General features: G+C 40.3%; 1 protein-coding gene across 1 annotated transcript; it reads left to right on the forward strand.

Moving 5' to 3' along the window:
* Nucleotides 1-221: 221 nt before the first annotated feature.
* On the forward strand, nucleotides 222-12411 carry LOC103769745 (cytosolic phospholipase A2 epsilon-like; the record flags this gene model as incomplete). The annotated part of the gene is made up of 16 exons (XM_008936976.1): nucleotides 222-262; nucleotides 695-737; nucleotides 1463-1526; nucleotides 1985-2151; nucleotides 2298-2390; nucleotides 2748-2785; nucleotides 3876-4011; nucleotides 4370-4506; nucleotides 5980-6202; nucleotides 6865-6979; nucleotides 7980-8117; nucleotides 8608-8715; nucleotides 9179-9370; nucleotides 9890-10056; nucleotides 10865-11045; nucleotides 12173-12411. Coding segments are annotated over 16 exons (2082 nt in total), but the record flags the coding sequence as incomplete, so codon positions are not given.
* Between the last annotated feature and the right edge of the window lie 1248 nt (nucleotides 12412-13659).

The following is a 13659-nucleotide window of genomic DNA, read 5'->3' on the forward strand; positions in this document are numbered from 1 at the left end:
TTTTTTTTTTTTTTAAATGTTTAGTCACTATACTCTGCAAATCCTTCTGTTTTAACTCACACATACTCCCCACCTAGGTCCGAAATCTCCATCCATTTATGTTATGGTGCAGAATAACAAAGCCTTGCAAGGGAGTGTTATACAAAATCAGCAGAGTTCTGTGAAAGGGAAAAAGTTTATTTGTTCATGTTCTTTAAATGAAAAATAAATCTTATTTCCAGAATCAGGAAGAACTAGAAGTGGAATTTCTACTGGAAAACATGTGAGTAAAGCCAAACTGTTACAGAATTTGTCATCAGAAAACTTGCATTTTAGAGAGAGTGATAAAGTGGCACTTGGGATATGGCTTCATGTACTTGTACATCCCATCTCAACATCTTCCCCACAAAAGAGGAAGATAAAAGATTGCTTTTCTTCCCTGAATCTGGTGAAAGCCTTTTCTGAATGACAGCTTCACTTAATATTTATAGCTGAGAGTGCATGTTTATTTTGTAATTCAGTCTAATGAGAGATGAGTCTGATCAGGGCAGGTAAAAAAGAGGGAATGTGACCTGGAAGTGAGCACAAGATGAAAAATAAAAGTGCTGATTGCACTTGGCTGCTAGAAAAACTGAGCTCAGAGAATTATTTGCATTTAAAAGATTATTGCTTATATTGCCTGCTCTTAAACAAACCTTTCTTTTTTGCTTTTCAGTCCAGGTGTTTATGAGAACATTGTTACTAACGGCGTCCTAGTGGTAATTAACTGATTTTCTTGATGCTTATGTGCTTGTGATAGGGCAGAACTGAAGGCTGTGGTTGGAAGAATCTTCCAAAAAGTTGATCTTTGCTCCTTTTCATGTGAGACACAGGTGTGGTTGTAAAGCTTTGAATTTGTTCATGTCTGTAGCCTGTTCTGTGTTGGGAGAGGCTTGGACCAGTGCTCTGCCACAGTGCCAGTGAGCTACTCACTTATGAAACAGCAGTAAAGGAGGAAAGCTGGGGAGGGAGTGAATCCAATGTCACTGAAGAGTTGATTACTCAGTGTCCACCTTGGAGCCAAAGGCTCTTTTGACACCATGCCCAAAGGACTGTGCAGCACTGTCTTGGGAAGCTTCAGCTTCATCCCAACGGTGTGAAAGCACAGGCCCATCTGTCTAGTTGTTCTGCAGAGTTGTTGGTACCCTTCAGCTCCCTCTTCTGGAGATGAAAGTAGAAGTGTGGCCTACATGGAGAGAAAAAATTATTGTTAACTGGTTGGAATGAATAATATTTAAATGTAATGGGACAGATCCCCAGCTAGCTTAGCTCCCTTGACCACAGTATTGCTTGCATGATCTAGAGAAGACAACCAGCCTCTGCAATTGTTACATGCTCACAGGACATCATGGCCAAGCCTGGTGTTTCTTCTGGAGACCTAGATCCTCAGTGAGGATTCTGAACTGTTCCTGTGACCAGTGAATTTATTGCTTCTCTCTTCCAGTCTCGTGAAGTTTCATGTTTGGAAGTACATGTGAATGAAACAAAAATGAAGAGCCCTTGCAAAAGTGAGGTTATTGACTTAAATAATTTGTCACTGCTTGGAGATGCAGGTAGAGCTAAATAAATACTTGATCTGATTTAGTTTCTGTGTCAGGACTGCTTGGGGATTGAGGTGTTTCCTGAATTACCTACTTGTTAATAATGAGAAACCTCTGGAGATGGCATGATTATGTAGCTTTAGGTGAACTGCAGAGGTGGCTGGGAGACTCAGGAACATCACTGCAGTGTGATGGAACTGAAATACCTATGGTGAGGACAGAAAGTAAAAGAGGGGAGGCACAACTGCCATGAGCTGCTTATTCTGCCTGGCCCTTGTTAGACACTGATTATGGGAGAGGAAAAACATTGTGACCCAAATTCATCTTGACTGCACTAAGGCTGAAACTTTACTTGTGGTGGTTTTGTTATTTTTTCAAGGCTAGTAGAAGTTAATATTTCTTTATGGTTTGCTTCTTGTTTTTAGGGAGACATTTCACTTTCACAGTGAAAGGATCCTATGAAGAAACCCAGGATATTTCCATAGGCCCTCACTGCAGACAGGGATGCAGTGAAACCACCATGTTCCACTATGTCAAGCACAGTCAACCCAGGCTGCACATGACACTGCCAAAGGAGTGTTTTTTCTGTGGTGTATGTTTTCTTTGTGGATGCTGATAACAGCTAAAGTAACTTTGGGGAGAAGTGTGATGAATTAGCCCTTCTCCTGTAGATTTGTCCCTATGGCTTGTAAATAATATTCTATTTATAACATTTTTTTTTCCTCCATTTTAATTCAGCATGGCTCAGGTAGGAGGGAAATGGATGTAAGTAGTCCCCTGGCTGTGCCTCTCCACTCTCTGGACTTGGGGAAGAAAGTGACAGTGATGAAAGTGAGTAACCTCTGGCAGCATTTGGTATTATTTCAACAAGTGTAAGCTCTATCTAGGTGGTAACTGCTTTGTTATTTTGTTATTAAAAATATACTAGCTGAGATATACATGCTCAGCTCTGCATACACTTGAAGGTATAACTATTATTCAAGGGAAAAGTAGCATATTAGGAATTGCTGACTGCTTTAAAAGTATTTTGAAAGCAGCAGCCTAGTGATGAATCTGTGCAGGCCTGAGGAGAGACCAAAGATTCATCCTGGGACTATATATCTGTGTAATTGCTAATACTGTAAAACTTGCTTTTGCAAGCTTTCAATTCTATTTAAAATTTATAGCATTTTACTTCTTGATTCTTAGGGTGAATCTTATGAGGTGTCTGTGAAGGAAGAAGATGGGTAAATACTTTTTTTGTTTTGAATGATTACCTAGGCCATCTCCTATCCTATCATAGTATCATCTTTAGAGGAAAGGAAGCTACAACATAAGCTATCTCATTTCAAAACCAGAAATAAAGATTGTAATTGGTTAAAGAAGGCTAAAATATGGGGAAGGGTTAACTAAAATTCTACACGCTTTAAAATTTGTTGGTAAGAGTTCAGCATAGGTGGTAGGTAATCATGAGGTATAACTAATCACAGAGTTTTTCCTAATATTGATGCTTTCTAATTTTGATATATAGGAATCCTTCTGTTTTGTAACCTTTATCTATCATAGGTACACATTGAAGTGTAACACATTTTTAGCCCGTTTGTAACACCAATCCTCCTCGTTTTTCAATGAAACAAGAGGGCAGTAATTTAGTGCCTGTTTTGCAGTGATTTTCTACAGGGCAACATTACCCCCTACTGCCTAGCTAGCTACATTGCAAGCACAATTGCAAATGAGTGATAAAATCGGTGGTTTTTCAGGAATATTATGAGTCACAGACAGGACAAATTAACCTTTTGGCTGAAAAAACCCTGAAACAGAATTTATGATGCACATGATGTTCCATAATCATGTACAGATATGAAGGGGTACACCTAAGAGATGTCCTCTGACTCTATTTACAACACAAATTCTTAGTAGAGAAAAGCTTAACATGGTATTAGGGTAATTTTGCCTAAAACGTGTTAAATTTAAATAGCTGCTTAGTCTCTCTTTGCTCTTCAGGAAACACATAGCAAGAGAGTGTGAAGAGGTGTCCAGATTTCAGAGCTCAGCTTGAATTCAGTTATATTATTTTTTCATCAGCTGAGAATTCAATTTATTTAACTTTCTCATGATCATGTGAAATAGTTCAGGATGTGATTCTGTTCTAAAATCTCCACAGAAAGGCAGAAATATTGGGCCTGTGACAACCACATACCTGCTTTTATTTGCAGAGCATGAGCATGGAAGTAGCCTTTCTTCAAACTGGTTTGTTGTTGCTGGCTTTGATGTTACAAGCAGTAGCTCCAGAAATGGCTCACAGGTAACGTGTCCCATTCTGCTCTTATGCTCTAGCTGCAAGAACTTAGATCTGCGATTGGGATTTGAGCTATGCACAGAGGAGCAAGATTTCATCTGTAAAAGGAAGAAAGTGGTTGCTGCTGCTCTGAAAAACATTCTTCAACTAGATGAAGACCTGCAGGAGGATGAGGTATGTGGGAGACCATTTTGGGAACTTGAAGCATGCTGTTGCACTTGGAATGAAGTGGATGTGAGGTACTTGTGTGACTACCCATACAGTTCTTCCACATGTTCTAGACTAAAGCAGATTGTCACTTGCACTTAAGACCATATCCAAGAATTTTTGGCATAGAGGATGAAAGAGGAGCTCTCAGGAGGTCAGTTATAGCTCCTTTATTCTCTGCCAACCTCTGTCCTCTCTCAGGGACACCCAAAGAGTGTATAACCTACCTGAAACAGAGTGTTGCTCTTACTTTTTCTGCATGTTCATCACTTCTCTATTTCCCATGGTGCTGAGGAATAAGCCTGTGCCTTTGTGTGTTGGGCAGGTGCCAACGGTGGCAGTCATGACCACAGCAGGGGGAGTGAGGTCCATGACAGCTATGTTTGGCAGTCTTCTGGCTCTCCAGGAGTTAGGTGTTTTGGACTGTGTCTCGTACATCAGTGGTTTATCTGCCACCACATGGTAAGGAGGGCTGGGCTTGTGCTTGCTGTTTCTGTTAGCAGAGTGGTAACTTTGTGAAGCCTATTGCCTTGTGGACAAATTTTACTTGGTTTTCTTTTGGTGCTCATCCATTTCATGGGACTGCTCAATGCTCTAGCCCCTAATTCTTCTAGCAACAAGAAACAAATGGAGTGAGAATGACTGCATTTCTATAATTGCACTGAAGTGTTTACAGAAACTGAGTACCAGCCAGGATGGTTTACCTCCTGGACATGTTTCTGTCATATACTTGGTGCCTGGTGCAGAGAATGGATGGGAAACATGGTTATTTTTTTAATGAAAATTCTATATGACTCAGCTTCATTTCTCATTTCCCAGTCACCTGGCAGAAAAGATTCTGATGTTCAGATGAGGGGTAGAGGTATCTTGGTGTTGCACTTGGAATGAAAAGTAGGTATTTATGACTATCGACAAGAGACTGGATAGGGTCTGGTATGCCAAAAAGCTGGAATTTTCTTGGGAATGTGAGAAATGGGAATTGCTTCCTGGGTGAGATATTAACCTTTTGACTGCCAGTGCAGACAAATGAGCTGTTAATCATGACTCAGAGAAGATGCTGCAGATGTGCAAGAGTGGAGATGCAGCTGGGGTCCTGCAAATCTGAATCTCTCTAAGGATGCAGACCCAATCCTCAGCATGCTTGAGGACATGAAAGCAGGAAAATACTGGGCTTTTCCCTCCTTTGTGTAACCTTTGGGTTATTTTGTTGCATGTAACATGTCAGAAATCCCCTTGTAATACTTGCCTGGCTTGATTCCTACATGGCTCTAAAAAGGATAACTTAAAAGGAAAGCCCAGAGAAACATGGAGTGCCATGCACACAATGTTGGCTTCCTTGGATTGCTAGCAGGAGTCTAGGGCTTTAAAACATTTTGCCTCTGGAGGGGCTACTCTAAAAAGATAGATGAGACAGAACTAGAACAAGTTGGGTGGGGGTGAGAAGGGATGACTGGAATCTGCCTGAACTCTAGGAATTAAAACCTCAAGCAGCCTGGCCCTGTGTGTGTCAACAGTCTGAGGTGACCCCCCTGCTGCATGCCCGAGGAGAGGGGCTCTCAGTTCTCCAGGGCAATGTTTGATGCTAAACTCCTGCTTAATGTTTTGTTTGAAAGAGCTCAGGGAACTGGCCTCAGACAGAAGCTGTGGCTTGAACCCAAACAATCAGAAGGTAAAAGCTTGTGCTAATTTATTTATGTTGTTTTATTACTCTTTCAGTTCTGAGAATAAACAAGGTAGGATGATACTGAATGTATCCCTGCAGCAAAAATATCACTGCATAGTCTAAATTCTGCTTGAGCTTTGAACTGTTTTTCCAAGGGGAAAGTTGGAGGGTGAGGGCCTTGTGTATCCTGAAACAAAACTCTTGTGTGTAGTATAAGCCCACGGGTTGTCCTGTACCCCCTGATGAACCACAGCATGTTTCTTTTTAACTAGGACAATGGCAAAGTTATATGAAGATGCAAATTGGTCACAGAAGGATCTTAGAGGGTCTATTGGTGCAATCAGGCAACATGTGATTAAGAGCAAGCTGCACTGTTTCTCCTTGGATCATATGAAATACTATGAAAAGGAACTTTGTGAAAGAAAGGAAGAGGGGCACAAGCTGTCCTTTACAGATTTATGGGGGCTCTTCATTGATTGTATGCTACATCATCAGGTATTATATATCCACCCCTTATTCCAGAGTATTTCTAACTTTTCATGTCTGATGTTGTAGATTCAGTTATAGGAAAGGCTCTCAAAACTTCTGAGGGGTCTTTCTTTGGCTTTTTAGAAGATAAATAGCAAAGTAAGCCTCCAGTGTAAGCATCTAGAGGAAATGTCTGAGCATGTAAAATGTCAATGAGTGCATGAAACTGATTTTCCATCTTTAATTTCAGATCAAATGAGCATTCTAGTAATACACAGAGGAGAGGTGGCTCTGAGAGAGCTAAATTCAGGCATAGCAATATATAGCCATGCCAGCAAACAAAGCTGTACTGAATGAAATGGGCATGGGTTGACCTTTATTTGCACCACCTCCAAGGCAGATAAATATCTTTATCTTCCCTTATCAAGTCATATCCTAGTGACTGCTCAGACAAGCTGATCATGTTTTCACTCCATCCTGTTCCAAAATTCCAAGCAGCATCACTGGTAATGTGTTGGTGAAGGCTGATGACAGATAACACATGAAGAGTTTTGTGTGGTCAAACAGCTGAAGTACCCAGAACAAAATCTGTTGGGGTTTAGGAGATGTTTTATTGATAGTCCATGTTTAGATACTATATTAAGTCCATGTATCATGTCTAGCTTTTACAATGACTTCTTTATAAACAGGCAAGCACTCACAAACTCTCTGATCAGCGGCTGGCAGTAAATCAGGGACAGAATCCACTGCCCATATACCTGTCCCTCAATGTCAAGGATGAGTTTAGTACTCTGGATTTTAAAGGTAATGACTATTACACACACCTCTATAAATCTAAGGAGTTTCCTTTTAATGCTAGGTGAATGACAAAGCCTGCTACTGTGAATTCAAGCTAATAAATCTTTTAAATATTTTTTTCTCCTGTCTTCACACCTGAGTTCCAAGTTGGATGAAAAACATGCATCTTAATACTATGGTAGGGAGATACCTTTGTGAAGACAGTGAAGGGCAGAGATGCCTTTTGTTGGCAACTTTGAGATCCACCACTGCTGCACTTTCTCTCTCTCTCATCCCCACCTACTCCTCACAGCCTCTTTCAGCTGCTGGGATTCCTGTCCAGGCAGCAGGAGTCCAAGATTGCTGTGAAGAGCTGGGAGAGGAGGATAAAGAAGGGAGGAGAGGGAATGATGTGGAGAGGGCTGAGGGCAGGAGGCAGCTCCCAGCAGGAAGAGGGATCTGAGGAGAGGCTGTGCTTTGTGCCCCAATCAGTGATGCTGATCACTAACCATTTCCATGGTGTTTTCTGGCCCAAATGAAGCAGGAGGCCCTGCAACTGAACCTGATCATCTCCTTCTAGGCACAATTTGCAGTCCCAGTTTCTTCAGCCAAGGTTTGGCTGAGGTTTGGTCAGTTTTGTTAGCTTTACAAAGCAGTGATTATCAGAGAATGAACTGCTGTCATTGCTGACTCAGAAGAACTAAAAGCATCACATCTTGCACAGAACCTTACCAATCAGTGAACTTTCAGCCCCAGTTTTTCCTTCCTAGTACAGAAATGGACCTGAACCCTCGGCTGGATGTACTTCCATAGTGTTAGCAGAAGAGGTGAATTTAGCTTCTGCATTCATCAATCTAACATACAATATATTGAAGGGTGACTGTTGCAAAACATGGTGATTTGAACTGTCTCTCACCAGTGTGCTGAAGCTACATGCCTTGTTCTTCCAGCTTTTGATTCTCTAAGCTGTTACTTTTACCTGTGTTCAGATGGCTGCCAATAAGTCTTCTTCATGCTTTATTTGCAGAGTGGGTGGAGTTCACACCTTATGAGGTGGGTTTCCTGAAATATGGGGCCTTTGTTCGTTCAGAGGATTTTGGCAGTGAGTTCTACATGGGTCACTTGATGAAGAAGATCCCAGAGTCTCGTATCTGCTTCTTGGAAGGTGATTTACTACTGCAGAAAAACTTCACCTTTATAACTACATAGTAGGCTGCACAGAATTGACACGTAATAACTTCTGCTCTACAAGCAGCAATACTAGCACACAGGATAAAGTATCTGATGCAACTTAAATTGCAAATGAACCAGCCAAAAGTGACAAAAAAGGAAGCAAATTCTTTAGAAAAATGCTCTTAATTTGCTGAACTTCTTAGGTCAGACCAAAATAGAATGCACGCATTAGGACTATATTTTATAGTATTTAAAAATCACAGTCTGACTTTTACAACCAGCCTAGTCATAAGCCAGACATGTGGAACAACATGGCATCTGTTATTCATATAAAATCCATAATATTTCATAACTAAACCACTGCTAATTCAAAAAAACCACAGAGACTGAATCAGAGTAGGTTGCAATAGCAGTACTCTAAAAATTCCGAGTAGCATTAAGTATGGTTTTTTGTTTTGTTTTGTTTTGTTTTAACTTTCAAGGCACATGGAGTAATATATTTTCCCAGAATTTTATGGATGCTGTCTACCTCTCAGGCCATTCAGCAGACTTCTGGCACAAATGGACCCGAAGCACTGAGCATGACATTGGTTAGTTATTTGTATTCCTTTTCCTTGTGTCTACATTGTCTTCACACCTCTCTGAAATGTAAAACCTGACATTGGGTTAAGGGTTTGGTTTTGTTTGTGTTTCTGGGTTACGGTACACCAAGCCTTTGGGAATGAAGGAAAAACAGGAGAGAAACAGTTGTGCTGGAAAACAGGAAAAAACATTGCACTGCCCCCTGTGCAACATCCCTGGGGAGTTTTGTTAGTCACAAGAGGATTACCATGAGTCCTGTGGGGAGGGAGAGGCCAGGTAGGGAACAACAAGATGATGCTGCGACACTGAAACCTGTGTCTGTCCAGAAAAGCCTGCACGTTGGTGTGTGCCCTCCATCACAGATGGGCTTGTGGAGGTTTGGCTGCCCAGCCCCTCTTCCTATTATTGTTAGTGTCAGAGAAACACTCTAAACAAATGCTGACTTATACCCTCTCCTCATTCTGCCTACAGAGGAACACCCTGCTCTGCCCAAGAAGCCTCATGAACAGCCAACGTGCTTGTCCATTCCCAAAGGTTGCCTCTCCAACACCCTTCGGGAGTTGATGACTGGACGGCCAGTGGTTTCCACCTACCATAATTTCCTCAAGGGCTTGCAGCTGCATAACAAGTATTCAGAGAATGAGAACTTTTGCCTGTGGAAAGGTAATAGTAAATTGGCTTAAATGCGCCTTTGAAGGTGATTTGAGTGCTGATACTTGCTGAGGACAAATATTTGATAAGTTTCAGTGTAAAGGCAAATTGTAATTAATGATCTTTGGTTAATATGCCTGTGGAATTGGTTTTGCTGCACTGCAGATCATGTTTCTGGTCTTGTTTCTGTCTTGGAGAAGCTGCTTGTCTTCCTAGGACAAGCTGCAAAACATTGACTTAGAACTTCCACTGGAGCTTAATGACAACAAATTTACAACAGTTGAAAAAGCAGCTAAATGTAGTACTTTGGATGAAGTTGGTCCTCAAAACTGCTTCATCTTACTTATCTTAGAGTTGAGCTGTAGATGCTAAAATTCCATCAAAGATTAATATTTAATAGTGGGCTTTATGTCAAAGACTAGTGTAAGTGTAGCCTGTCTTTTTTTTCCCTTCCCTTGTTATGCTGATTTGGGAAAAAAATGGACTTGCTTCTGCAGTAAATAATTGATAATGTAAGTTTTTGGCTTCCAGACACAGTGCTGGATTCTTCTCCCAACCAGCTGAATGAAATGGGTGACTACCTCAAGCTGATTGACACAGCTTTCTTCATCAACACCAGCTGCCCACCCATTCTGAGGCCAGAGAGGAAAGTGGATGTCATTCTGCATTTGAATTACAGTGGAGGATCACAGACTCTGGTGATGTTATTAAGTAACAATTCTTTATTTGTATGGCTCCAGAAGGTGAATTACAGCATTTCTCTTTTTTTCAGAAGATGGTCTGATTTTTGTTAAATTAAAATTTATTATTTTAAAAAAAAAATATTAAATTTAAATTTTCTTAAATTAACATGAAGACAGACAGATAAAAGATTACTTATTCTGTGTATCTGAACAGAGCTGTCATCACGGTACCAAGTTCCCTGATAGTTGATTAAGTAACACAATGTAATTTTGTAATTTAGTTAAGACATGTTTTTGATGTTTTTGAATGAAAATTTAGAGGTTTTTCTTTTGACTCTTGGTGCTTGCATAAATTTCAGTCAGTTTTTTTTTTTTGTTTTGCTGTGTTTGAAGAAGGATTTGGGGCATATATGGTTCAAATGAATGTAATTCATTTGTAGGAAGGCATGAAGACATTGTTAGATGCACTTGAATGCAAACACTCAAGAACCTGTGATTTGAGTTATCATGTCGAATCCAAATTTCCTGACCTGACTCCTCTACTGTGCCTACTCAATCACAAAAATGATCCGAATTTCATATAAATTTCAGAAAACAGTAATCTTGCTTTAAAGAGGTACAGAGTTAGCAAACCAACCCAATTTCTGTTACTCAGGATATATTAACATAAAGAAGGTATGCTTGTTGCAGTGCATTCTTAGCCTTACTTGTAAACGTATAAATCAACCACAGGTTGCTTAGTGCAGCAAAATATCAGTGATGGGCCTTGATAGCCTTATTTCAACCTCTCTCTGTGTTGCAAACCTCCACTTTTTTGAACCAGCCACTGGACCTCTTCTCAGAGTACTGTTTGGAGCATGGGATCCCATTTCCCAGCACGGAGCTGAGCCAGGCAGACCGAGAACACCTGAAGGAGTGCTATGTGTTTGAGGACAGCTTAAAGGCACCAATCTTGGCCTATTTCCCACTGGTGTGTGATACCTTCCAAAAATACAAGGCACCAAGTAAGTTAATAACAGTAATCAATTATTTCTTGAGGTCGTCACATCCAGTTTATCCATTGAATTTGTTCCTCTTCTAAACCAAGACACTGGCAATCTTCTCAGTTGGCTAAATTATCATATTCCCAGTCCTGTTATGATGAACGTAGTGTTGGCCAGCTATCAGAGATTGAACTGAAGAGTTTCAAAATTAAAAGCATGAAAAGCTGTAGCCTGAGGCAAAACCCCTTATCTGGCACTTGCAACAGTTTGCATTCCTTTGATAATAAAGAACAGGAGGCAGCTACTAAATTATATCCACTGGTAGCTAATACTGTCACTTAATGGTCTTGTAATAAGATACTAAGTTTACACTGTTAACAAAGCTAGAACACTCTTGGTACTTGTTTACATTTAAAAAAAAAAGTGCTGAAAATGGATAGTGAAATAAAGGATTTGCCAGGACAACAAACTGTTTTGATATCTGTCATCTGGCAAAAGTTGCCAGATTATTTTCTTTTGCTTGGCAATAGAATAAATAGTGATTTGTTTGGTTCCCCAGAAAAACTACTTGGCAAATTCAGTTTCAGTTTACAAATACTTCTGCATGCACTGGCTCAAATTTTCTTGCTACCAATTTACTATGATCCAGGAAACTTTCTGGAACAAAAATCCATGTACCAGCTTACTGCAAAAGACCTCATGTCTACATGACATCATCTTATTTGTCCTGCTGCATATGCTTAAAATCTCAGCCACCTGAGAGGGAGAACTCCCAATGCAGGAGCTCCCTGATGTCGTTTTCTACAAGTTGGTAGTTAAGGAGTAGTCATCTCAGTAACTGAAAGAATTAAAAATACAAAATTCCAAATCTCAAGATAAAGGAAAACTTTAATTTAGAGAGGGAAGCATTTTGCATGGAAAAGTTGTTCTGACAGTCAGTTCTGGCTCAGCTGTGACTGTAGTCGAGGAGCAAACTAGTAGATTTCATTAGTGCAGCAGAGGTAGTATCCATACAGGAATTAAATCTTGACCATTTCCTGAGAGAATTTACTTTCTTGTGTCTGTTACTGTGTATTTTGCATTACCTGCCAGGAGTCTTCCACCTCATTAACATTGCTGTCTTGAACTTTGCCATCTTCTCACTTCAGATGTGGAGCGCAGTCCTACAGAGATGGAGCAGGGAAGAGTCGATGTGTCCAACTGTGTTGGTCCCTACAGCACTGGTCTGCTTACATACACTGAAGAGAATTCCAACAAGCTGGTGAACCTGTGCAGCTACAATATCCTGAATAATAAACATTTAATTCTTCAGGCTTTGCGAACTGCAGTGGAACGAAAGAAGCAATTTAAAAACTGTTCAGCACCTCAGTCAGCTAAACTCTCTTAAAGTCTATTTTGATGCATCTCATCAGAAAGAGATATACAAATGTTTTGGTAATGGACTTATAAGTATTAAATGAACATCAATCCATGCAGAATGAACATCCCCATTAGCCCATTAAGAAAGAAAATTAAGTATTTTATTCAGTACTGTGTGTGAGGATTTATTCTGGTTCTGGTATTAAAGTGACTGGCAAATCATGATTACTTAAAAAAAATTCTCTTCACTGTTGTAGGGAATGGAAAGGCAGTTGTAGAGCTACAGGGTCCTATTTGGATATACAAGCATATGAGAATTAGACTTCAACCTCACAAAAGTCTGTGGCAGATCTGGATGCAAATCTTGATGGCATGTGGTCTTTGAACCAGAGACCAAAGCAAGGATCAGGCAAAGCCTTGCCTTGGTCACAGGTCTCTGCTTGTGACAGTAAGGAGTAAACCAGGTGCCAAAAATGTTTACGTCAGCAAAAGGAAGGCTGGTAACTGAAGAATGGAACTGCACATGATGTCTTCTGCTTCCTCAGTACTCATCCGTCAGGCAACAGTCTAGCCTTCAGTGAATTGACCTGCCTGCCTGCTCCTGCACTGAGCCTACATTTTGGATGTGCTGCTCCAGAGTGATCAATATATAACAGCCTACTTTTTCTGCCAACTGTCTGCTCAAAATCATCCAACACCATCCACTTGCACTGAACTTCTCTCTGAACTGTTGCCCACCCAAGCAGATCTGGAAGCTGAGGAGGATAACAGTAAAGCTTTCAAATCCTACGCTGACTGGGTTTGGAAACCCAGTTTTAACAGCCTAGCCTTTGGCCATAACTGTGTCTTCATTTATTAATCTCTTGTGAGCTCACAGATACTTGTGATGCCAACAAAATTTGTGATACCAACTAAATTTCTGATACCAACTTCTTTGACTTCTGAAATGTTGTGATGTTCAGTGTGTAGCTGCTGCTACAGTTTTATTCCCACTGCCATTTGAAATACAGACAGGGGAATGTTCATGAGATTCTCATACTTGTTTAGATAAAGGCATAAGACAATATATTTAACTGGTCATTCTTAAGATCTTATTTTCTGTTCTACATATCAATATACGTACAGTGTAATAACTACTTTTTAAATACTAAGTACTCATGCATAATCTCATTAAAAATAAGAGTCTTATATATACAATCATTGAAGTATGTGGGGTTTTATTAAGTTCTACAGACTCAGCTCAGCTAGTGAGTTGGTTTGGGAAAAACTGCTTCTT

This window comes from Merops nubicus, unplaced genomic scaffold (genome assembly GCF_000691845.1).
Source record: "Merops nubicus isolate BGI_N331 unplaced genomic scaffold, ASM69184v1 scaffold9913, whole genome shotgun sequence".
NCBI lineage: Eukaryota > Metazoa > Chordata > Aves > Coraciiformes > Meropidae > Merops > Merops nubicus.